A 26320-nucleotide genomic window follows, 5' to 3' on the forward strand; every position below is an offset into this window, starting at 1 on the left:
CAATGTAATGTGCAAGCTCAAATTGTCTGACTTACTTTTAAAGGTGCAAGCTTTTTTTCCCTGCTTACTGAGGGCTCTTTCACATCAGAGCTTGCGTTGGAGAACGCTCAAAGCATACGTTTTGTTGTATGCCTTTTACTGCGTTTTGATATGCGTTGCACTGCAGTAAGTGTGCGTTTTTAATCCGTTTTCAATGCGTTACAGCACATAGGAAAACGCAGATAATTTTTTTTTCTTTTAGTTTTCAACTTTCTACATTGTTCCTCTGTTGCATTCTGGGACTGATTGCCTGCGTTAACGGATTAAAAACGCGCATAGTGTGCGTTTTACATTGACTAACATTGTAACGCATAAAGCTAGCGTTGGCCAAAAAACTGCGCCTGGGTGCAGTGTAACGCAACGCACAAAAAGGCTGCGTTATATGTGAAAGCTAAAATGAAAGTCTATGGACTTTCATTTCACCTTGGGTAACGCAAAATTTATCCTTTGCGTTGAAACGCAGAAAATCTGCCCTAATGTGAAAGAGCCCTGAAACAGAACAAGCACTCCGGTCATGATAATTTTGAACCCTTGGCTGGATGAAAGCTTGTTCAAGATTAGAGATTTGCTAAGTGGTAAAGACAAGATAAGGGTGAGAAACAGGATGAGAGACAGAGCTTAACCCTTTAAAAGTAAGTCAGCAGTGAAAGATCTACATTTTATCAGAAAACCCATCATAGCTTAGCTGGTTTACAAAAATAAATATTACGGCGTGGGTGGAATATATTCAAACACACAGTTGACTTCTTGCCCAAGATATGAGACCAAATGCTGTGGAACTACAAGTCCCAGCAGTCCGTGCCAATGCCATTCATGACCTTATACTTGTAGGTTTGTGGAAAGCAGTAGAGTTATTTGTGTACACACACATTCAATTTTAATTGGACAATTTCGCCACCTCCATGTAGTGTGAGAGCTTACCTGCACACTCTGTTCATAGTATTCAAATCTTTTTTCCCTTATACTAAATGGAAGTGGTAAGATTGGCCAATCAAAATTAGATGTGTGTATGGACCTTTAGTCTGGGTGACAACAAAGTAATATACAGGGGTGTCAAACTCAATCATGTAAGAGGCCTAAGTCGCCTTAAAGGACCTCTGTCGCGAAAATCTTAACATTTAAAATACATGTAACCATATACAAATAAGAAATGGGTTTCTTCCAGAGTACAATGAGCCATAAATTACTTTTCTCCTATGTTGCTGTCACTCACAGTAAGTAGTAGAAATCTAACATTACCGACAGATTTTGGACCCATCTTCTCATGGGGGGTTCTCAGGGTATTCTTTATTTTTAAAAGCACTTAGGCCTAGTGCACACCGGAGAGTTTCCGCTGCGGTTTGCGATCTGCTTGCGGGTGCGGATCCGCTAGGGTAATGTATTTCAATGGGCTGGTGCACACCAGAGCGGGAGGCGTTTTGCAGAAACGCATACTCCCGGGCTGCTGCAGATTTTGGATTGCGGATGCGTTTCTGCCTCAATGTTAAGTATAGGAAAAACGCAAACCGCTCTGAAAAACGGCACTTCAGAGCGGTTTGCCAGGCGGTTTTTGTTACAGTAGCTGTTCAGTAACAGCTTTACTGTAACAATATAAAAAAAAAAAAAAAAAAAATCAAAATCGGCCCAGCGGGGCCTGAGCGGCGCCCTCCGGCGGTTATGGACGAGCTGAGCTAGTCAATAACGCCAAGGAGGTTAAAGGGAAAAACAAGGAAAAAATACACTATTTCTCCAATTTCATCCCCTATAGTTTTAATATAAACACTGCTACTGTGCATAAAACCCACACATCTTATCTGCCTATTTGTCCTGGTTATCACAAGATTTTAATTATGTCCCTAGTACAAAGTATGGTGACAATATAGTATTTGGAAATCAAGGTGTATTTTTTCTTTCGTGGTTTTTTATTTCACGTCCACGCGCGGGAATGCACGTGCACGCGTGGGAGCAGCGCTGCCTGACTTATAAAAACGTCCTGCTAGAGCCTCTTACTGGCTCCAGGACGTTTTAATAAGTCAGCATGTCATTAAGTGGTTAAAGTCTAACTCGCAGACTACATTTCTTATTAAGATTTATGAACAGATTTAAGATTATTTTTAAAGATTTTTTATTAAGATTTAGTAACATTTATTGAACAGTCTCAAACTAAGAGGTATAACTATACTGACCGTGGGGGGCCCCCTCCCCCTTATGCAGAGTAGCACAGAGGAGCAGTGCAATATTTACCTGCTCCAGTGCTGCTTCAGGTCTCCTCTGATCTTCCTAATAGACACGTTATATGCTGCATAACTCTGGATCCAAAGACATGTCACATGATCGGGAGCTGGAGGTACGGAAGTACAGCATGTGCAGCTGCCAGGAAGAACTGAAGAGACAACACTCCGCTGGAGCAGGCATATATTACATTGCTACTATGCAATGTGCAGAAAGACTGCCAGAAGGAAAGAGGGAAGAGGGGGTTTACCAGCCATCAGGGGGATTTGGATACCAGGAAGGGGCCCCACACTGATTTTGTTTGGGGGGGTTCTTGCACCAAAAATGACAGTATTTCTGATTGAAACATTGTCAGCAGTGTGCTCCTCTGGATGGAGACACTGAATGCTATAATTCTTTCACTGCTTACAACAATGGGCATTTGAAGTTCTTGAGGGCCACATAAAATGGTGAGGAGGGCCGCATTCGACCTGCAAGCCTTGTGTTTGACATCTGTGCTCTAATACCTGAACGAGGCTATAGGCCCATGCACACTAAGGTCCGGATCACACTGGCTTTATAAAACTGTCTGTTCGCATCCGTCCTATGGATCCATTCACATCCGTCTATTCAAAAGAATCAGTTCTGCACGTTCCGCAACTTTGGTTCTGCAGCAATCTTTCCGGATCGCTGAGTCCAGCGGAACGGAAACGGAAGCGCTGCACTGGGGGCAATGAGAAAACGGGGCGTTTCTTCACACCAGTGAAGAAACAGACAGTTCTACATAGAAAAATCTCCTTTGGGGTGGAGGTTGGGGATGTAGGGAAAGGGAATGGAAACAGCGGAACGGAAACGGAGTGGCAACCGATCGTTCGGTGATCAGATCTGTTTTCATGGATCCGTTTGCAACTCAATTTCAAGGGTGAACCGGGCCAAAAATTTTAGGTCATCTGATCATTGGAGATAGTTCTGGGTGTCTTTTCCAATTGTGCACAGGCGTCCCCGACTTTCTCCAAACAGCTGGTTAGCGGTTGGGCATGGAATTTAGGCAGCGAATCACTTTTAAACCATATTCAACAAATATTCCATTATCTTAATACTCTACAAATAAAGGACTTGACTCCGAGCTGGCATTTAACAGCTGAAGCATTTTTATTGCTTTAAAATGTAAACAGCTTGAACATATAATTAAGTTCGAACCCGGGTCAGTAATTAATAACCACTTTAAACGCCAACTTATGGAACCAACCACTAGTTTAACCACCATGGTCCAACCACGACCATTTCATTCAACCAATAGACAAACCAACAATCCCAACACTAAGGGCTCTTTTCCACTATGAAATGCGATTGCGATTCCGATCGCAATCGCGTTTCAATTTCCACCATGCGATTGAGCTACTATACCCATTATAGTACAGCTCAATCGCATACAAAACGCGGCAGGAGGACGATTGCGCTTTGACCAAAATCTCATTGCAATCGGATCGCACTAATGGAAATTGCTGCTGCAGTTTCCATTAGTTTAATGTACCTTGCGATTTGCAATCAGAATCAAATCGCAAATCGCAGGGTAGTGGAAAAAGGCCCTTAAGCTGTTTACCACCCACAATGTCCACCACATGTGGGTGATCTACCACATAAATTGTACCACGATGCCAACAGTGACTTAAAAATGTTCCCTCCACCTCGTGGGAATACTATACACCACTCTGGCACAATCCTAAACTGTTCGAACTTGGCAGTCTGGACAATGTTTCTCTCGGCTGACAAGGGTGTAATGTATTTGGGCCAAATTTTACGAAATACTCAACAGATTCCACTTTTTGATTTGCAGAATCCGTACAACCTCACGCCCATCTTCAAGTATATGCATACTCAGCTTCATCATGCTCTCCAGCTCAGTTTCCAGAGAAACTGGCACCTTCCTCCTCCTCGAAAGTCTTATGGCCCCATGAAACACCACATAGGTGACATTTACTATCTATTTATCACACATAAATCTGATCAACCGATTGAGAGTGCACGGCTTAAATGGGCCTACAGGCAGACAGGCTTACTTGGGCCTACAGATAGATAAAGAGCACTGGGAAGACTGTATACCGACTACAACGGCATCCCCCTGCCTGAGAGATCGGTTAACAGAACTATACACATTCTTCACCAAAGTTTCCTCATCCCTTCCCAAATTGCCAAATTCTCTGCCAATGCCTCTTCGGTTTGCCCTAAATGTGCACTCTCTAACCCTGCCTTCATATACATGCTCTGGCAGGGTCCCCCTGTAAAGTCCTTCTGGAAACAAGTAGTGGCCTTCCTGCATGACACCATAGGTTCACCCGTGGTGCTAGAGTAGACATTCAAATATGTTTATTACACATTACGGTTGAAAGTTTGTCCAAGTTTGACAAGGCCTTTTTAGTGGAGACGCTGTTCGCAGCCAAACAGTGCATTGCTTTTAGATGGTTATCACCAATTTGTCTAACACTCAATGGTTGGAAAACTAAGATTAAAGCTTCTCTCCTTTATAAAAAGTTGGTTTATAAACCTAGAAATTGTCCTTCTAAATTTGTATGCATCTGGGATAGATGGCTTTCTAGCCATCAGGTATAACTTATACAGTGGACACTGATATTGTGTTTACTTCTTGTATATTTATGGGTCCTCTTCCACACAGTCCTTTTTGGTGTATGTTGTATGCTCCTGCAGTTATTTTGTACTAGTTTTGCAATCCCTCTCTGTATTTTACGCTGTTTAAATACCTTTTGGTTAAAAACCCTTTGGTTAAAAAACAAAAACAAACAAAAAAATAGTACCACGACCCTGGGGAGGGAGGGATGGGTGAAAGATCAGCTTTGCCACCCCAGTTCTCTGCCTCTTGTCCTTGTATAAAACTTCTAAATGAAAGAGGAGCGCGCTATAGTGCATTACATCAAGAGAGGAAAGTTTATTAGGATTAAATGTTATACTCACAAAGGTACAATTAAGGAGCGCGTGTCAGCGGACAGCCAGCCGCTTAACCTCTATGGAGGATGACGCGCTGTGGCCAGCAGCGCGGGTCCCGATCGTCAGGGTTCCGTCTCGCTAGAGGTGGGCGTGGCTGACGCTTAGCACGCGTATGACGTCTTTACGCGTTTCGGCGTACAGCGCCTTCGTTAGATCTTGTCCTTGTATATCCCATGCTCCAGTGTGACTCGCTCCTCCAACATAAAAACCAGGGCTGCGGAGTCGGTACAAAAATCATCTGCCTCCGACTCCTCGGTTGATGAAACCACTGACTCCAGGTATCCAAAATTGCTCAGACTCTTTAGTCTAATATTTACCAGGGCTGTGGAGTTGGTTTAATAAATCGTCCAACTCAGTTTAGGAAACCACCAACTCCGACTCCAGGTGCAACTCCACAACATCAGAATCCAAGAGAGCAATATCTGGTTAGTAATGGTGAGCCGACCAATCAGCTGTGGCTCATACCATTACAGCTGTTCACCACACAATCCTGGTGGGTGGACTTGTTTCACTACTCCTGGTGGCCAGAAGTCCAAGCAGCGCCTTCCATACTGTCTATCCTCTCATTCTGGAAAACCTTGGCAAACCACTGTTATATACTGCTTAAAGTGCCGGGAGCTTATACCTGGTCATCCCCCCCCCCCCCCTATCCCCCGGCTTGCCATTCACCATCTTTGTTAGGAGGAAGGCCATCTAAACTGATCTACCTATAGTGGGGGGTGGCTACCTATAAAACAAGATCAGAGGAGCGCTCTATGGTGCATTAAAGAGGAACTTCAGCCTAAAAAAACATACTGTCATTAAGTTACATTAGTTATGTTAATTAAAATAGATAGGTAATATAATCTCTTACCCACCCTGTTTTAAAAGAACAGGAAAAGGTTTGGGATTTCATGAGGGCAGCCATCTTTTTGGTTGAAAGGAGGTGACAGAGAGCATGAGACACAGTTCCAACTGTCCTGTGTGCGGATCATCCCTCCCAGTTGCTAGGCAACGTGAACAACAACATAGGAAATCCCATAATGCTTTGCACAGTATCAGGTAAAAAAAAGCCCAGGCAGTTTTCTTTGGTGGGTGGATCTTAGCTAAAAATGCAGCTAAAAATAATGCTTTGGTAAGAAAAACAAAGTTCTGATGCTGTGAAAACTGTTAAAGAAACACCAAGCCTTTTCAGTTCTGCTGAGTAGATTTGTAGTCCGGAAGTTCACTTTAACATTTTATTTTCATTAAAAAAGGATAACAATTGCACTTACCAGATGCAAATGTTTTCCAAGCATGTCTCCCATACAGGGTAATAAGAAGTCCCTTCTCCTCTCTCAGATTCCCTTCGATGTGGCCAAAATAAAATGTTAATGTACCATACAGCGCTCCTCTTTATTTTGTTTCTCAGTACACTTGTCCCACAAGTTGTGGAGCTTGCGAACTGGTGTCATTCACTGGAGTATTATCTCCAGGATCTTTTACTTTGTTGGAGCGCTGTTACATTTTTTTGGTGGCTACCTATACTAAGGGAACATCTTGGCTACCTATACTGGGGGAGGCTACCTATACCGGGGGGACAGATTGGCTACCTATACTGGGGGAGGCTACCTATACTAGGGGGACATCTTGGCTACCTATACTGGGGGTGGCTACCTATACTAGGGGAACATCTTGGCTACCTATACTGGGGGTGGCTACCTATACTAGGGGGACATCTTGGCTACCTATACTGGGGGTGGCTACCTATACTAGGGGAACATCTTGGCTACCTATACTGGGGGTGGCTACCTATACTAGGGGAACATCTTGGCTACCTATACTGGGGGTGGCTACCTATACTAGGGGAACATCTTGGCTACCTATACTGGGGGTGACTCCCTTTACTAGGGGAACATCTTGGCTACCTATACTGGGGGTGGCTACCTATACTAGGGGGACATCTTGGCTACCTATACTGGGGGTGGCTACCTATACTAGGGGGACATCTTGGCTACCTATACTGGGGGTGGCTACCTATACTAGGGGAACATCTTGGCTACCTATACTGGGGGTGGCTACCTATACTAGGGGAACATCTTGGCTACCTATACTGGGGGTGGCTACCTATACCAGGGGAACATCTTGGCTACCTATACTGGGGGTGGCTACCTATACCGGGGGAACATCTTGGCTACCTATACTGGGGGTGGCTACCTATACCGGGGGGACATCTTGGCTACCTATACTGGGGGTGGCTACCTATACCGGGGGGACATCTTGGCTACCTATACTGGGGGTGGCTACCTATACTAGGGGGACATCTTGGCTACCTATACTGGGGGTGGCTACCTATACTAGGGGGACATCTTGGCTACCTATACTGGGGGTGGCTACCTATACTAGGGGGACATCTTGGCTACCTATACTGGGGGTGGCTACCTATACCGGGGGGACATCTTGGCTACCTATACTGGGGGTGGCTACCTATACTAGGGGAACATCTTGGCTACCTATACTGGGGGTGGCTACCTATACTAGGGGGACATCTTGGCTACCTATACTGGGGGTGGCTACCTATACCGGGGGGACATCTTGGCTACCTATGCTGAGTGTAGTGCACCTATGGCTATCTACCTATACTGAATGGGGTCACTTTTTGCGAGGGAACATTTTTTGGCTACCTATTATTACAGACTGCCACAAACTATATGCCTCTTGGGGCGACAAAAACCTTAGCAGCACCCAGGTCTTTAGGTAGCTTAGCTTTGGGTCAGGTGTCCTTAAAATAACAAAACTGACAGCAGTCAACCCATTGAGGGCCGAATCAGCCGAGAACGTGACAGTAACAAACTCTTGATTGCATCAAGTAGCTGAGCTGCAACTTCGAACTGAATGCGGTGGAAAACTACTCAGTAGCAGGCCTGATTACAGATTTGGTTAACATAACGGTGTAGGTAGAGTGATTGTGAATGACATACTTTCCCAGTCTAGGCTGAAGGCGGTTTATAAAGATTCATAATTTAAACAGAGCAACCTGATAGCTGAAGAGAAGCTCTTGCTTGCAAAGCATCGTGGATGAAGCAGAGGATTCTGGGAGGAAAACCATGGCCAACAGACAAGTGACTAGAGCCCATAAACGTCTCAACAATGAGAAGTAGCGTTCCGCAGTGCTGCAGTTTTCTAACAAAAAGCCCCTGCATGTCTGAGTCATACAGCTACATGCGAGGTTTTGTCTTTTCTCTCTTCAGCCCACGTAGAAGAAAGTTGGGAAAAAGAAGAAAAAAAAAAAATATTCACAGCTCCTGAAAAGCTTCAAGAAAAAAATGATATATCAAGTAGTGGGTGAGGCACACAGTCTATGCACAAGAGTCAGGGTTAATGCTACACAGTCAGCGGGGTTCTGGCCAGTGGGAGGACAATACAGGCAGCTGCAAAAGGTTACCAGCTGTGGGGGTGTACAGAATATTTACATGCCTGTCCCTTTCTTCTGCATGTAGGAGACATTGTGCACTCCCTCCTACAGAGTGGTTTGTCATGTGTATCCAGAGGCCCTGAAATATACCACAAGGCATGATATTGTGATGGGCTATCAAGAGGATCAGATTAACCTTCAAAAAACAGGTTTGCAAGTTTATTCTAAACCCATCTGAAACTGTGCGACAATCACCACTTCAGCTATGAAAACTGAGTGAAATCCCCTTTACCAGCAGCCTGTATATGTACACTACCAGTGATGTTGCTCCAACAGCTTTCCAGCCCTTATCACTACACTGCTGCCCATCTGTTTATGTCAAAGTATTGCTTACGATCTGATCTGTGCTCTACTCATCATGTCTGCTCAATGCTGTAGGTAGGAAAGAAGGACAGGAGAGGAGAGAAGAGCTTGCTACATTTTAACAACAGAGGGTGCTGCGGTGTGGTCTCCAGTTCTAGGGCAAAATCAATAGTGAAATGCAACTGCATAATTGAAGAAGAGATTCTGAACACACTATCAAAAGTGTAGTATTACTGAATGGGGTTTGTGAAGGCAGAAAAAAAGGACGGGAGGGAGACCGGGAGCCCAATCTGTTGAAGTACTGTGAGTATAGATGCACTTCTAAAAACATAGAGGCTGTTAGACTCACAAAGGTGGGTTGCAAGATAAGCAACCATTAGAGTCGCATGTGGGGGAAGGACTGTCCCCACTTGGCCTTGTCACCTGGTGGTCGCAGCTCCTTCAAAGAGGTCCACTTAACACAGTGGTAACCCCAAGTAGGGGGTTAGAAACGTCCGCAGAAGAGATGAGAAGGCGCCCGATGTGTGTGCACAGTAAGGGTGTGTTATATACACTTAGATATCTCATATTTGGGGGTAAGTAGTAGATTGTCCTACCTGAAAGAAGTAGTCCATCCGTAAGGGTTTAAAAAGTAGGTACTTTATTTGGCACTTAACTGACAACGTGTTTCGCGGCTTCCTCAGGTCGAATACTGTGTCTGACTATTGCAGCAGCTATACTATATAGGCGCCCAGGATAGTTGCTGCAAGTCAGGCAGCTATATAGTATAGCTCCTGCCCCTTATCTTCGCCACGGGAATTCGGGAGGATTAAGACTGCAGCCGCGAGGATACAGCTTTTCTGGTAGGTTTTTAGGTAAGTACAAACAGTGATTTAGGGACGCTTCAGACTCTCTTTAAGCGAGAGGGATATGAAGGCTGACATATTTCCTTTTAAAGTGGATCCGAGATAAACTTTTACTCCTTGCATAATTGTGTTCCTTTCATATAGTTTATAGGGCATTCCTCAAGCCAAATACTTTTTTCACTTTGTTTTAATACTCTACTGCCATATAAGCTAAACAAGCCTCGCCCACAGCTTCTCCAGAGAGCCTTGGCACTTTGAGCCTTAGTAACAAGGGCTTATGGGAGCTCAGTCTGGGCAGGAGGTGGAGGAATGGTTACTAGCCAGAGATTTCAGAGGCAGAGGGGAGGAGGTAGGAGGAGAGGGGAGTGAAGTTTTCACAAGCTGAGGGCTGGAGATGCTATCAGCTTTCCTGTGTGTAATGTGACAAAGAACATAGCTGCCCTCATTGTATCACAGGAATAAATAATCATAAACTGTTGAAGCTGCTTGCAGCTAGATTTGCTGTGCAAACTAAACGTTAGATAAGATATAAAAAAAACAAGTTAATTGTTATAGTTAGTTTTTTATCTCCGATCCGCTTTAAGTAATACCAGTTGCCTGGCTGTCCTGCTGAAGGTAGTTCCAGAGAGTGGGGGCAGCTCTTGAGAAGTCCTGCAGTCTCGCATGGGAGCGAGAGATGCGCAGGGCGGCAAGGTGCAGGTTGTTGGACTGACTTGGGCAGCCGTGTGCATGTCTGTGGAGGAGTTCAGAGATGTGTGTTGGGCAGGTCCCGTGGACATATTTATAGGCCAGGCACAGAATATTGAAGCTCCTGGCTGTGTGTGTGTTCTTTTTATAATAGAACAGAATTGATTTTATTGCTTTAACATAAAAATCATTGAGGTTTTGTTGCTCTATCAGACAGTGCTCAAAATAGGCCTTTTTCTTTTTAATCTCCCCGTAAGCTGCAAAAACAGATAAATATAAAGTCCCATCCATGTGAAGAATGCAAATGCATGTCCCCCCGGGTAGCAGGGCAGCCGCCAGAGGAGGACAGCGGCAGAGGACCAGCTAAGAGGCAGCGAGTGGCCAATCCCCCTAAATCCCCCCAGAGCACACATATCCTTGCATTAGAGGGAATCAGAGAACCGCATGTGCCATTACCGCCTCTGCCGCTCTGGCAAATGAGGGATTTCCTAATCGCGCTCAGGTTTAGGGAGGAATGGAGAGAGATCCGGAGAGGATAACGGGATGGATGGGACCCGGAGCAGAGATTATAGGCTGCCATACAAAAAAAGATGTTGCACAGATGTCGCTGCTATTCTTAGCTTGTAGGATCTGACAATTCTGGGTTCCGCTGGATATTTAGCATTTGCTCTAGATTATAAGAAGCCTACTGACCTGAAAACTGTATGCTTGCATGAGAGCGTGTATATAATATATACATACAGGTAGTTCCTGGTTAACGAACGATACAGGGACTGTAGATTCGTTCTTAAAAAGAGGAACTGTAGTGAAATTTATGAATATTGCTTTTTTTTCTTTACAAGTCATTTATAGATTAATTATTCAGTGTTTGCCCATTGTAAAATCTTTCCTCTCCCCGATTAACATTCTGAAATGTAGTTCCGTCAGGTGATCGGTACGGAATGTTCGTAACCGAGAGTTCTATGCACAGAAGGAGATACTGCTTGCTTGGCAGTAGGAAAAAGCTGTTATTTCCCACAATGCAATGTGGTTCGCAGACAGCAAAATGTCAGGACCATGGTCATGACATCACACCTTGGGAGGGGTTTCACCACAATATCAGCCACACAGACCCCCCTGATGATGTATTTGAGAAAAGGTAGATTTCTTGTGGGAAAAGAGGGTATCAGCTACTAATTGGGATGAAGGTCAATTCTTTGTTCTAGTTCCTCTTTAAAGGTAACCTGAAATGGCACGTTAGAAGAAATTTATGTATGGAGGGCTTCCTCCAGCCCTCTTCGGCCTGACCAGTCCCATCGCAGCCATCCTCCACCTTCTGGATCCTCCATAAGGGCTCCTGGAAGTTTGACCCGTCGGGGCTTACTACGCATGCGCAGAATGCTGCCAGCCATAAGATTGTAATGGGGGAGCAGGCACAGCCACACTACGCATGCGCAGACTAGCTGGACTTACGGAGGATCTAGAAGACAGAGGACTGGGCGAGGAAGCGATCAGGCCAAAGGGAGATGGGGGAAGCCCGAAGGAATGTATACTTTTTTTTCATCCCACTGCTGTAATTATTTTATTGCACACATTAGCAGAATGCAAATAAAAGCTTTCATCAGCAGAGGGTGGAGATATAAGACACTGTGCTTCAAACAGTTTAGAGAAGTCACACATGCCATCTTCACACCTGCCCCTGGGTAGCTAGAACAGGAGGGGGGTACATGGCAGCTTTTATAGCACGTATTTAAACCGGTCCCACGAGGGCCGATATCCTCACACATTTTTTGGCACAGCTCAAATGAATTGATGGATCTGAATCAGGAAAGGCGTGGTCCATCAGGTAGAACACATTCCTCTCTCTCTCAGTCCATCCTAAACACTGGCATGGATATGGCCCTCCAGGCCTGGAGTTCGACACGTGTTCTATAGCCAATAGAAACCAAGAAAAACTGCATGAAAAAAAATGGTGCTTGGTTCCGTTTAAGGCTCCTTCCTCACACTTGCATTTTTTAGCTGCGTTTTGTGGCAATGTGATTGGCGGGGACATCAGAAGAGTCTGCAGTTCCCATCAAAGCATTGCGATTCACTGCGGGAACCATAAGGCATGGTTGCCAATGCATTCCCGCAAACGCATTGCGATTTCCATTCAGGATAGTGAATAATATCGCACTGCAGAGCAATGTGTGTTGCAATCGCTCTTCCGTTTACCAAAGCATTTAAGTTGGGAAGCTGCCTACTAATGATACAATGGGGCCGATTTATTAAGCCAACCTTGCACAAACAGTGCAGGTTAATATTAGCATGCACGGTACGTGTGGTCCTGGCAGCATAGCGTGCGCGCTCAACTTACGTGTGTTTCTCCTATCTGCTGCGTGATGTGCTTATAGTGCGACCGTGCTAGTGAAGTATCGCAGTTGCGTTACAAGCACATCAGCGCGGTAGATCGAAAGAACACGCGCAAGTTAAAGAGAAACTCCGACCAAGAATTGAACTTTATCCCAATCAGTAGCAGATACCCCCTTTTACATGAGAAATCTATTCCTTTTCACAAACGGATCATCAGGGCGCTGTATGGCTGATATTGTGGTGAAGCCCCTGCCACAAGAAACTGAAGAACATGTCCTGGCAGTTTCCTGTCTGTGAACCTTGTTGCATTGTGGGAAATAGCTGTTTACAGCGGTTTCCAACTGCCAAAAAAGCAAGCAGCAGCTACATCACCTGCCAGCAGTAAAAAATGGGGATAAATGTCAGAATGTAAATCAGGGATTTAAAAGATTTTACAATGGGCAAACACTGACTAAATCATTTATACATAATTATTGTAAAAATGAAGCACTTTTTTTATTACATTATTTTCACTGGAGTTCCTCTTTAAGAGCGCTCACTGCGCTGCCAGGACCGTGCATAGCGTGCATGCATATATTAAACCGCGCTGTTTGTGCAAGTAATAAATCAGCCCAATACCTTTTATCCAATCTTACGGTTTCTATGTTATATGAGGGACTACCTAAAATATTCATCCACAGTACATTCACTCAGACTACCTTTGTACTGCATAGATTTAGCAAGATTGGACTAAGAAGATTGGATCATTAGTGGGCACCATTACAAACGTTTCTTTTGAAATGGGAGGTTTTTGTTCAGTCAAAGACTAGCAGAGACAACTCCAAAGCCTGATGTGACCTGTGGTACCCTACTTGGTGCAGATCATGCAGGGTTTACGGTGTCGCCATGGAAACCCATCTGTGCAGGAGGATGGCCTATTTCAATTATTTTATATCACTGTGCAGTTTTATGCAGCCTTCTCATAGCACAGACAAGAGCTAATGGGCATCTCCTGGTACACGTACCATTCCTAACGATATGGGAGCTATTCTGACTGCGGAGATCTTTAGAGTACATTAAAGGGAACCCGAGGTGAGCCGGATATGGAGGCTGCCATATGCATTTCCTTTTTAACAATGCACATTGCCTGGCAGTCCTCCTGATCCTCTGCCTCTAATATTTTTAGCCATAGACCCTGAACAATCATGCAGATCAGGTACTCTGACTCAGGTTTTACTGGATTAGCCACATGCTTGTTCCAGGGTTGTGACTCAGACACTATTTATGCCAGAAGACAAATAGGGCTGCCAGGAAACTGGCATTGTTTACAAGGAAATAAATATGGCAGCCTCCATATCCATCTCGCCTCAGGTTCCCTTTAAAGTGGAACTTTAACTCAGGATTAAACTTCATCCCAATCAGTAGCTGATACCCCCTTTCCCACCAGAAATCTTTACCTGTTCGCCAATAGATCATCAGGGAGGGTCTGTGTGGCTGATATTGTGGTGAAACACTCCCACGGTGTGATGTCATGACCATGGTCCTGCCAGTTTGCTGTCTGTGAACCCCATTGCATTGTGGGAAATGTCTTTTTCCAACTGCCAAGCAAGCAGTATCTCTATCTGTACGTAGAACTCCCAGTAACAAACATTCTGTACAAATCTCCTGGCAGGACTAAAGAGGTCACCACCAGTGATAAATGTCAGAATGTAAATCAGGGTGAGGAAAGATTTTACAATGTGCAAACACTGACTAAATAAATCTACAAATGAATATTGTAAAATATTGTAAAAACGGTTCCTCTCTATGATCCACTAACCCATGCTATGCTGCACGGCTGCCCAAAATCAGGAAGACTGTGCTTTTTATAGGCTGCAATTCTGCAGAATCCAAGCTACAGTATAAGGCCTGGAACCCACTGAAATCAGCAAACGCGAAACGCAACCGCTAGCGTTTTGTGTGAGCGGTTTGCAAGCGGATTCATGCGTGTTTTTGGTCTCGTTTTGCAACATTGTATTTTTTTGCTCAGCGGTTGCGTAGCGTTTTTATCTTGATTGGTTCTGTGAATTATTTTTCATTTTGTTACAGTGTGCTGAACCGCAAAACGCTAGCAAAACCGCTCAGTTTAGGTTTTGCTGAGCGTTTCAATACTTTACATTGAAGCGCTAACGCTCCCAAAATGCTGCATGTCCTGCGTTTGCGTTTCTGGGAAACGCAAACGCTCCTGTGGAAGTTGCCCCATCCATTAACATTAGCCCAGCGTTTTGGCAACGTGCTAGCGTATCGCAGTGCTGCCAAAAGCGCTCCTGTGGGTTCCAGCCCTAAAGGTGGCTACACTCGTTACATTAATTTGTCAGAGAAATCTGAATTTCCCTTTTTTTGTGATTTGACTTGTTTGGAAAACCAGACCAACTTTGCAAAAAATTGTAGGTTAAGTAACAGATTGTAAATTATATGCAACATGAATTAATTATATGGAACTATTTAGTACATACCAAACTTTATTGCTTGTATAAAACTACAGAAAGGATGGAATTAAAAAAAAAAAAAAAAAAAAAGTGCATTAAAAAAATAAATTTGGAAATGGTGTGGTATGTAATGTAAAAATAATATACGTGGAAAAGTGATTGTTGGGTAGCATTATAATAAAATATCACTGTATGGTATTTGGTATACATCTTATTTCAATGGAGAAACAGAAAAACAGGCATTTTAAAATGATCTGTTTTGCAGGGAAGAGGGTCGGAGAATGATGGTGGCATATTGAAAGATATTGAGATATTGATAGATGTACAGTGCTCTTAACTTTGAGTAATCCGTATTAAAAATACTAAAAATATTTTTAAAAATCAAAAAAAAGTTGTGTGAAATGTTTTTCAATCCAACCATCTTTTTCACTATATAAGTCTTTTGTTTCGTTTTTTTTTACAAAACTACAGCAATTTCGAACACAACTTCTTTGGAATTTCCAATCAACCAAAAAATTGGATCGGTTTTGTCAAATTACAAAAAAAAGGAAGAGCTTGAGCGAAAAAACGCAACGTGTATTCCCAGCTTTGTACAGCCCAGCCAGGGACATCTAATGTATTTGCAAAGATTACCGCCTGATTGTCATCCAACAGACCAAAATCAGATGACAAACAGGCTTGTGTACGACTAGGCGAGCGACTGATAACAGGCAGTTTGTTGGGCCGATATCGTGCAGGTGGCCAAATGTGTACAAAGTCGTTTGAACGACGTACTTGTTTAGAATGCGCTCATGTCGTGCCGTCCGCAGTATGTATGCGCTTTGAGTCCTATGGGAGAAAAGCGCTTTACAAAATGTTACCGTATTATATTAAAGAGACTTTGAATTCTCAAAAAAAACCCACATTTTTACTTAAAGGGAACCTTAACTGAACGGGGGGTAAAGAGTTTCACTTACCTGGGGCTTTTACCAGCCCCCTGCAGCAGTCCTGTGCCCTCGGTGCCGCTCTGGAATCCTCTGGTCCCCCGTTGTCACTTAGTTTCGTTTTTGACGACTCACCAGTCGCCGGCCGCCATGCGTATTATTGGACGCATTCACCAATGCAATTAGCGCTATTGCGGACCGCAACGCGTACAAAAATACGCGTTGCCGCATTCCGCACGCGTATATATGCGGCAACGCGTATTTTTGTACGCGTTGCGGTCCGCAATAGCGCTAATTGCATTGGTGAATGCGTCCAATAATACGCATGGCGGCCGGCGACTGGCGAGTCGTCAAAAACGAAACTAAGTGACAGCGGGGGACCAGAGGATTCCAGAGCGGCGCCGAGGGCACAGGACTGCTGCAGGGGGCTGGTAATAGCCCCAGGTAAGTGAAACTCTTTACCCCCCGTTCAGTTAAGGTTCCCTTTAAGTAACTTCATTAGCACTAATAATGCCCTACCTGAAACGAAGCATCCCTGCAGCTGAAATTGCTATTAAACCCCCCTGGGGGGAGATTTGGGCAGCGCTTCCTAGTAGAGGCAGAGCTTTGGGCTGTAGCTTTGCCTCAACTCCCGTCAATCAGCTCCTCTCCCTGCCCCTCGCAGTCTTCTTTCACTGAGAGGGGCGGGGGAGAGGCGGCGATTAGCACCGATTGAAGAGAATGTCGTCGACTTTTGCCCTGAGATTTGGGAGGTTTAATAGCGATTTCAGCCGTGGTGTTTTAGGTAGGGCATTAGTGCTAATGAAGTAAAAACTTTTTTTTTGAGACTTCAGAGTCTCTTTAAATTAGTTGGTTGGTGCGTGGAAAATATAAGTCATGTAAATTATTTGTCATGGCGTTGGTCATGTCGTGGTGTTAGTCATGCACTTTGTTGGACGTGTATATGTACCTTAACCACTCTGCGACTGCCTAACGTCGATCGGCGGCCACAGAGTGGCACCCTTACATAGTTACATAGTTACATAGTTATTTTGGTTGAAAAAAGACATACGTCCATCGAGTTCAACCAGTATAAAGTACAACACCAGCCTGCTCCCTCACATATCCCTGTTGATCCAGAGGAAGGAGAAAAAACCCTTACAAGGCATGGTCCAATTAGCCCCTAAAGGGAAAAATTCCTTCCCGACTCCAGATGGCAATCAGATAAAATCCCTGGATCAACATCATTAGGCATTACCTAGCAATTGTAGCCATGGATGTCTTTCAACGCAAGGAAAGCATCTAAGCCCCCTTTAAATGCAGGTATAGAGTTTGCCATAACGACTTCCTGTGGCAATGCATTCCACATCTTAATCACTCTAACTGTAAAGAACCCTTTCCTAAATAAATGGCTAAAACGTTTTTCCTCCATGCGCAGCTCATGTCCTCTAGTCCTTTGAGAAGGCCTAGGGACAAAAAGCTCATCCGCCAAGGTATTATACTGCCCTCTGATGTATTTATACATGTTAATTAGATCCCCTCTAAGGCGTCTTTTCTCTAGACTAAATAAACCCAGTTTATCTAACCTTTCTCGATAAGTGAGACCTTCCATCCCACGCATCAAATTTTGTTGCTCGTCTCTGCACCTGCTCTAAAACTGCAATATCTTTTTTGTAATGTGGTGCCCAGAACTGAATTCCATATTCCAGATGTGGCCTTACTAGAGAGTTAAACAGGGGCAATATTATGCTAGCATCTCAAGTTTTTATTTCCCTTTTAATGCATCCCAAAATTTTGTTAGCTTTAGCTGCAGCTGCTTGGCATGGAGTACGATTATTTAACTTGTTGTCAATGAGTACTCCTAAGTCCTTCTCCAAGTTTGATGTCCCCAACTGTATCCCATTTATTTTGTATGGTGCTAGACCATTAGTACGTCCAAAATGCATGACCTTACATTTGTCAACATTGAATTTCATCTGCCATGTATGTGCCCATATAGCCATCCTATCCAGATCCTGTTGCAATATGACACTATCTTCCTGAGAGTTTATGATTCTGCACAATTTTGTATCATCTGCAAAAATAGCAACATTGCTCACTACTGCATCTACTAGGTCATTAATAAATAAATTGAAGAGCACTGGACCCAGAACAGACCCCTGTGGGACCCCACTGCGAACAGTCTCCCATTTTGAGTACGATCCATTGACCACAACTCTTTGTTTTCTGTCCATTAGCCAGTTCCCTATCCATGAACACAGACTCTTCCCCAGTCCTTGCATCCTCAACTTTTGCACCAGACTTTTGTGGGGAACAGTGTCGAAGGCCTTTGCAAAGTCCAAGTATATCACATCTACAGCATTCCCAATATCCATATTAGCATTCACTACCTCATAAAAGCTGAGCATGTTAGTCAAACAGGACCTGTCTTTAGTAAACCCATGTTGATGCTGAGAAATAAGATTATTTTCTACTATGAAGTCATGTATAGTATCTCTTAGTAACCCCTCAAATAGTTTGCATACAACTGATGTTAAACTTACAGGTCTATAATTTCCTGGATCAGATTTTTTGCCCTTCTTAAATAATGGGAAAACGTGGGCTGTACGCCAATCCACTGGGACTCTGCCAGTTTCAAGAGAGTCGCAAAAGATAAGATAAAGGGGTTTATCTATAACTGAACTTAATTCCCTTAGGACCCGAGGATGCATGCCATCCGGGCCAGGTGCCTTGTCTATTTTTAATTTATTTAGTCTTGCCTTCACTTCTTCCTGCGTTATTTAATATTACAGTTAGAAGATTGTTCCTCCAGGACGCCATATGGTGTCATCTCGCGAAATTAGACAGGAGCTTGCGCTCGCAGGAGGAGGGTGGGGGGGATGCAAATAAATAAATAAAAAGACTGAAAAAAAAAACACCTGACAATTACAGCAGCTATCAATTGGCACCAAAAGAAAGCTCTATTTGTGAGAGGAAAAGGGGGGGAAATTAATTTGGGTGCCAAGTTGTATGACCGCGCAATAAACCATTAAAGTTGTGAAGTGCTGAATTGTAAAAAATGACCTGGTCACTATAGAGGTATATACCTCTGGGGCTCAAGTGGTTAAACCAGAGCTGTAAACAGATGTAAACAAATCCAGGAGAGCAGAGAGCAGCTTCCGTACACCAGCAGCCCTGCCGAGAATGATTCAGAGAAGTCAGGAGCCTTGCAGGGAACTGTGAGCTATCTGCAGGAATCAGGCTACCCATCTTGTCATGTTAAGATCTAATAGGCTGCTCACCCGTGCTGACCCCGCATGTTCTAACGGGAATGGGCTGTCTTACAGCTACACAGCTAACGTTCAACACAGAAAGGACAGGAAAGAGAGCGTGCTTACTTCCGCAATACGGCGATCTCATTCTCGATGCTCGTCTCCTTCCCCTCCAGAGCTTTTTTGGGGATGCACTTTATCGCTACCAGCTTCTGTGTCTTCTTCTCCTCCGCCAGGACTACCTCAGAAAAAGCCCCTCTGTAAATAAGGAAACAAAAGGAAGGTGAAGGTTTTGCAGTAAAGAACTAGTTTAAATCATCAGCTCGTGACATATTTTACGACCCCCCATTAGTTATATACAGATGAAGCCTACACTACCCCCATTGGTTATGTGTAGATGCAGCCTACACTACCCCTTTGGTTATGTGTAGATGCAGCCTACACTACCCCCATTGGTTACATGCAGGTGCTGCCAACACTACCCCCATTGGTTATTTGCAGATGCAGCCCACACTACCTCCATTGGTTATATGCAGATGCAGCCTACACTACCGCTATTGCTTACATGTAGATACAGCCTATACTGCCGCCATTGGTTATGTGTAGATGCAGCCTATACTGCTGCCATTGGTTATGTGTAGATGCAGCCTATACTGCCGACATTGGTTATGTGTAGATGCAGCCTATACTGCCGCCATTGGTTATGTGCAGATGCTGCCTATACTGCCGCCATTGCTTATGTGCAGATGCTGCCTATACTGCCGCCATTGGTTATGTGTAGATGCAGCCTATACTGCCACCATTGGTTATGTGTATGATGCAGCCTATACTGCTGCCATTGGTTATGTGTAGATGCAGCCTATACTGCTGCCATTGGTTATGTGTAGATGCAGCCTATACTGCCGCCATTGGTTATGTGTAGATGCAGCCTATACTGCCACCATTGGTTATGTGTAGATGCAGCCTATACTGCCGCCATTGGTTATGTGTAGATGCAGCCTATACTGCCGCAATTGGTTATGTGTAGATGCAGCCTATACTGCAGCCATTGGTTATGTGTAGATGCAGTCTATACTACCACCATTGGTTATGTGTAGATGCAGCCTACACTACCCCCATTGGTTATATGCAGATGCAGCCTACACTACCCCCATTGGTTATATGTAGATGCAGCCTACACTACTCCCATTGGTAACATGCAGATGCAGCCTATACTACCCCCTTGGCTATATGTAGATGCAGCCTACTCTACCCCCAATCAGCCAAGTGTATCAATTCAGTTGCCCGAGAGGATTTATTTTTCCTATCCATCGTGTGACCTCACATTCCACGGCTCCCAGTCGGCCCTCCTGCATACCAACAGAACAAGTTTCTGGCATAAGGGAGGAAACCAGAGTGCCGGGTGGACACCCACACAGGCAGAACATATAAACTGAATGCATAAAGTGCGTGGTCTGGAATTGAACCTGGGACTACAGGACTATAGAAATATCTATATACAGGGTGGGCCATTTATATGGATACACCTTAATAAAATCGGAATGGTTGGCGATATTAACTTCCTGTTTGTGGCACATTACTACTATATGTGAGGGGGAAAACTTTTCAAGATGGTGGTGACCATTTTGAAGTCGGCCATTTTTAATCCAACTTTTGTTTTTTCAATAGGAAAAGGGTCATGTGACACATCAAACTTATTGGGAATTTCACAAGAAAAACAATGGTGTGCTTGGTTTTAACTTTATTCTTTCATGAGTTGTTTACAAGTTTCTGACCACTTATAAAATGTGTTCAGTGTGCTGCCCATTGTGTTGGATTGTCAATGCAACCCTCTTCTCCCACTCTTCACACACTGATAGTAACATCGCAGGAGAAATGATAGCACAGGCTTCCAGTATACGTAGTTTCAGGTGCTGCACATCTCGTATCTTCACAGCATAGACAATTGCCTTCAGATGACCTCAAAGATAAAAGTCTAAGGGGGTCAGATCGGTGGACCTTAGGGGCCATTCAACTGGCCCATGACGACCAATACACTTTCCAGGAAACTGTTCATCTAGGAATGCTCGGACCTGACACCCATAATGTGGTGGTGCACCATCTTGCTGGAAAAACTGAGGGAACGTGCCAGCTACAGTGCATAAAGAGGGAAACACATCATCATGTAGCATCATGTGCCACAAACTGGAAGTTAATATCACCAACTATTCCCATTTTATTAATGTGTATCCATATAAATGGCCCACCCTGTACTCTGCCATAATTCTGCTCTGTCTCAAGCAGCCATGAACAACGCTGCACACATGCCAGAAGCCTCAGAGCAATCATATGGCTGAACGAGAAGCTCTTCAACTGTGGTGACCTGTCACATAACGTAACGTTGGGTAATGACCCAAGAGAAGCGACATGCTGGTGAGGGTAGCCTGGAAGGGTCTGTCCACACCAGTGAGCTGTGCTGTCACACTCAAGAACATTGCTCTCTAAAAAGGGATGAGCCCTCGGAATCGGAACAGTTGATAGAATGGTTGAATTCCCATGTGAAAATTGAACTGAGTAAAAATCACAAAAATCGGAAATTACACTGTATTGAGTACTGCGTTCCATTCTACTGATGTGCAAATTGGATTCGGAAACAAAAATTCTAAGCATACACTGTGTTAACACAATGCCTGGGAAAGGGAAAATTGGCTTCTAAAACAAGAATTTTTAGCCCATAGTGATGTAAAAAAAATGGCCGCCTGGGATTGCCTGGTCTCCTGGAGCCTCACTAAAGTGGCAGAACATGAATTGGGGGGGGGGGGGGAACCGAGGCATCTCCGAATTCGGGAGACATCCGGATAGTTCTATCCGGATACCTCCCAGTAAAGCTGTGCGGGCTGGGCGGGGGGCAATCTTACCTGTATGACGTCTTATTCGGTCCGTCCCTGGCACCTCCCACGATGCGTTCCATGCGCCGGTCACGTGACTACAAACACTTCCTCCAACCTGGAAGGAGGAAGTGTTTGTAAAAACGTGACCGCCGCTTGGACCGCATCGTGGGAGGCGCCAGGGACGGACCGAAGAAGACGTCATACAAGCAAGATTGTGTCCCCCCTCCCCGGCCGCACAGCTTTACTGGCAGATATCCGGATAGAACTATCCGGATGTCTCCCGAATTCGGATTTGAGCAACCCTGCCCACAATGCCCGTGGAAAACCGCTCGTTCTGCCACTCTAACATGGCCTCTGGGGACCGGAGTTTCCCCGACGGCCATCTTGTTGGTTTCCCTGTTTGCCGAAAATTCTTGTTTCAGAAGCATTTTTTCACTTTCCTAGCCACTGTGTTAAAGCCGTGCTTGCTGAAAATGGTTTCCGAAGACAATTTTCGCATTGGCAGAACTACTGACCACACTGACCTCAATAGAAAATAACCTTGAACATGAAAATCAAAACACAAAGTTCAGTATTTGGCTGCGGAACGCCGAATTTTGACCAAATCAGAATTTGACTGTTCCGATCAAACCTATTCTCTAAGCCCAAGAGGTACTGTTTACATGTCACTGCAACCCTGAGGGTCATACCAGGAGCCAGCTTATCAAGAAAGGTACAAACAAAACTGAATCAATACCAGAGCAACTGCCAAGAACAACCAATCAGAATTCAGCTGTAACATGAAGGAAGAATTCTAACTGGATGCCCTGGGCAACTGGCATTTTTGCTCTGGTATTCCTTGCCTCCATCTTCGTAACTCAGCTCCAGAGAGGCTCATTCCTCAGTTGAGGATAGAAAGGGGACGCTGTAAAAAAGTCAAATGCTTTAACTGCCCTGAAGCAATTTGTGCATCTGGGACTGCTAGTGTATAGCAGCAGATATATTTATCCTACTGTGCGTTTCCTGCTTGTTAGAGAAAAACATAGAGAGACTGTAGCTGGCGGAGTCAGCGGCGGTGGCTGCAGGCTGGTTAGGAAGTGCTCAACATAAACAGAGAGCTTACATCTTGTAACCTAGGTTCACATAATTTTATCTTAAAGAGAAACCGTGACCAAGAATTGAACTTCATCCCAATCAGTAGCTGATACCCCCTTTCCCATGAGAAATCTATTTCTTTTCACAAACGGATCATCAAGGGGCTCTGTATGGCCGATATTGTGGTGAAATCCCTCCCACAGTGTGATGTCAGGACCATGGTCCTGACAGTTTCCTGTCTGTGAACCTCATTGCACTGTGGGACATAACAGCTGTTTACAGCTGGGTCCAACTGCCAAAAAAGCAAGCAGCATCTCCTTACGATGACATCACCTGTCACCACGTGGTAAAATGTCAGAATGCAAGTTAGGGAGAGGAAGGATTTTACAATGGGAAACCACTGACAATCATTTATACATAATTATTGTAAAAATGAAGCACTTTTTTTATTACATTTTAACTGGAGTTCCTCTTTAAGGTGGCCATACATCAGGCGACTTGGTGGCCAATCGACCATCCAATTTGATTATTATAAATCAAATTGGATGAAAATAGGTGCCGCCAAGTGCATGCCCGACCAACAATGCAGCCAACTTCTGGACGAAATTGGTTGCATAAGTCGATCACACATGCTGCAAGATGTTGGGCCGACTTGCTCAATCAGGTGCGCGGCAGTAACGGCGTACAATTTTGGGACAATTGACAAACACGATGGAACCCCCGGCGCTGTCCCCCCAATGTCGTCCCTCCCCCCTGGTGCCCAGTGCAATATACATTACCTGTGTGTGGCCTCCGCTGGCTCTGGGCACACTCTGTTCTTCAAACACGCGCGCCACATGGTTGCCTAGTAAGGGTGCGCATATAACATCAGATGTCACACATGATTGGCTACGTTACTAGGCAACCAGGTGGCGCGCATGTATGAAGTATAGAGTGCGCTCAGAGTGTGTTAATGTAGAACTTGCACTGGGCATAAGGGGGACAACGTCTGAACGGCAAGGTGGTCAGATGCGGTGTCACAAGGCTGATTCCTGATTGATTTCAGCATAAAATTGATGGGAATTGGCCTGCAGTGTAGCCGTGTATGGGCAGCCAACAGATCTCTCTCCGATCAAATTCGATCAGAGAGAGATTTGTCTCTGGGTGGAATCTGCCCATCATCTCTAGATGTATGGCGACCTTCAGGTCCATTGTTTGGCCTTGCCAAACAAAAATCCGGGAAATCGTTTTTTTCAGAGCTCTACAGATTTAAGGCGGCAGGTGAGCAGGTGAGCTACTGCACCAGCCGATCTGTGGAGGGGTAGATAGAGCTTTGTAAACACACACTGTGAAACAAACACCCTTTAAAGTGAAAACTCTAGTTGCCCTAAACTTACCTGGGGCTTTTTCCAGCTGCCTGAAGTCTCCCTGGTCCCCCACCATCATTCCGCGCCGTTCCGTTCCCCAGTTGTCCCTCTCTGTAATCTGGGCAGCTTGGCTAGTCGCCTTGCCAGTGCACATGCCCAGCGCCGGCCTCCTCAATCGCACTCCCACGCCCAGGAGCATCCTGCACAGTAGCAACTTTACTTACTGTGGAAGCCCAGAATGCCCCCATCCACAGGATCACGATAGACACCGCAGCACAGTGTTCAGAGCGAAACAACGGAGGAACCGAGCATCTCAGAACGACGGCGAAGGACCAGGAAGACTTCAGGCACCAGGTAAGTAACTGGCCACTGAAGTCTTTGCTTAAAATTTCCATTAAATCAACTGATTGGTTGCTGTGGTCTCCTACCCAGCATTCATAAACTGGAGGTAGCATTCAGAAAGGCACTTCCCGGATTTACTTTGTCAACTATCTGCCGAGAGCCAGTTTCCTCGCTCGGCCCCGAGAGACTGTTCAGCATCTGAGAGTGACTACGACAAAGCTCCTTCGTGCCAGAGCGAGCCTCGGAGGACCTGTCACCCCGATAACTAGCCAGCAGGGGCAGCGTCTTCCTGAGGTGTACAGATAAGCCTGAGCGGCTCTCCCTTGACGGCTCTATTACTGGGCTCTCCTGGGCCTCTCGATCTCCCTGGATGAGCAGCAGACATCTCTATAATAGGAGCAGGCAGCTATGACTACTGCTCCATATGCTCCGGACTAATAATGCGCAGCCTTTATTTATAGACGTCTGCGAGGAAGGAGGTCGCTGCGCTGGCTAAAAGAGAAAAAAAACAAAGCTTAAGAAAATGCTGTGATCTACGGAATGACAAGAGCGCCGGGTCAAAGCAAATATTCATGAGGAGGAAATAATATGCCATCATATTTAGCTTTAACCACTTCCCTACCCTGGTCATTTTCCCCATTCAGCTCAGCTCTGATTACTTTTAATATAACCACTTTCATACATTATAGCTTAAATGTAAACAGTTCTATTAACCCACACATTTTATTTGTCCATCCCTCCTGTTTATTTAAATAGTTCATTTGTTTTGATAATGTAATAGATGTAACAATTAAGTAATGTATACTATCTGCTACGGTCGGCTCCTGGAATGTGTATTTTACACTCGTTTACTAATTAACTCTGCCATTGAATTCCCTGGGAGGAGGAGAGTGTTTGCTGTAATTCCTTTTCAACACTGACCTGATAACATCACGTTATCAGGTCAGAGATAAATAAACAGTGTTATCTGAGATTTTGTAGGGAGGAGAGTGCAGAAACTTATTTTCACGTCATGGGACAGGAAGTGGTTAAACAAGTCCTTCAGATCCTGTCTGTGGCCCCTCTATATAACACAGTGCCACTGCTAAACTTAAAGAAAACCTGTAGTGACATATAGTAGAATGCAGTACATTATTCAGGGTACCCACATTTACAGTAATTTTCGTGTTTCAGCATCAGAAACACCGCCTATATATCTGTAGATTACTATATATTGAATGTAGCCCCACCCACCCATTGAAGCTTAGCCTAAGCTCT

The 26320-nt window shown here is 44.7% G+C and overlaps 1 protein-coding gene across 6 annotated transcripts in view; it reads right to left on the reverse strand.

Annotated features, from left to right (window-relative positions):
* LOC137532262 (calcium/calmodulin-dependent protein kinase type 1-like) overlaps nucleotides 1–26320 on the reverse strand; it is a 247196-nt gene that overhangs the window by 70335 nt on the left and 150541 nt on the right. For all 6 annotated transcript variants that reach the window (XM_068252574.1, XM_068252576.1, XM_068252577.1 and 3 more), the window contains one exon: nucleotides 19558–19689. In XM_068252574.1, coding sequence (XP_068108675.1) covers nucleotides 19558–19689 — 132 coding nt within the window. The remainder of the gene's footprint in view (nucleotides 1–19557; nucleotides 19690–26320) is intronic.

This window comes from Hyperolius riggenbachi, chromosome 9 (genome assembly GCF_040937935.1).
Source record: "Hyperolius riggenbachi isolate aHypRig1 chromosome 9, aHypRig1.pri, whole genome shotgun sequence".
In the NCBI taxonomy this organism is placed as follows: Eukaryota; Metazoa; Chordata; class Amphibia; order Anura; family Hyperoliidae; genus Hyperolius; species Hyperolius riggenbachi.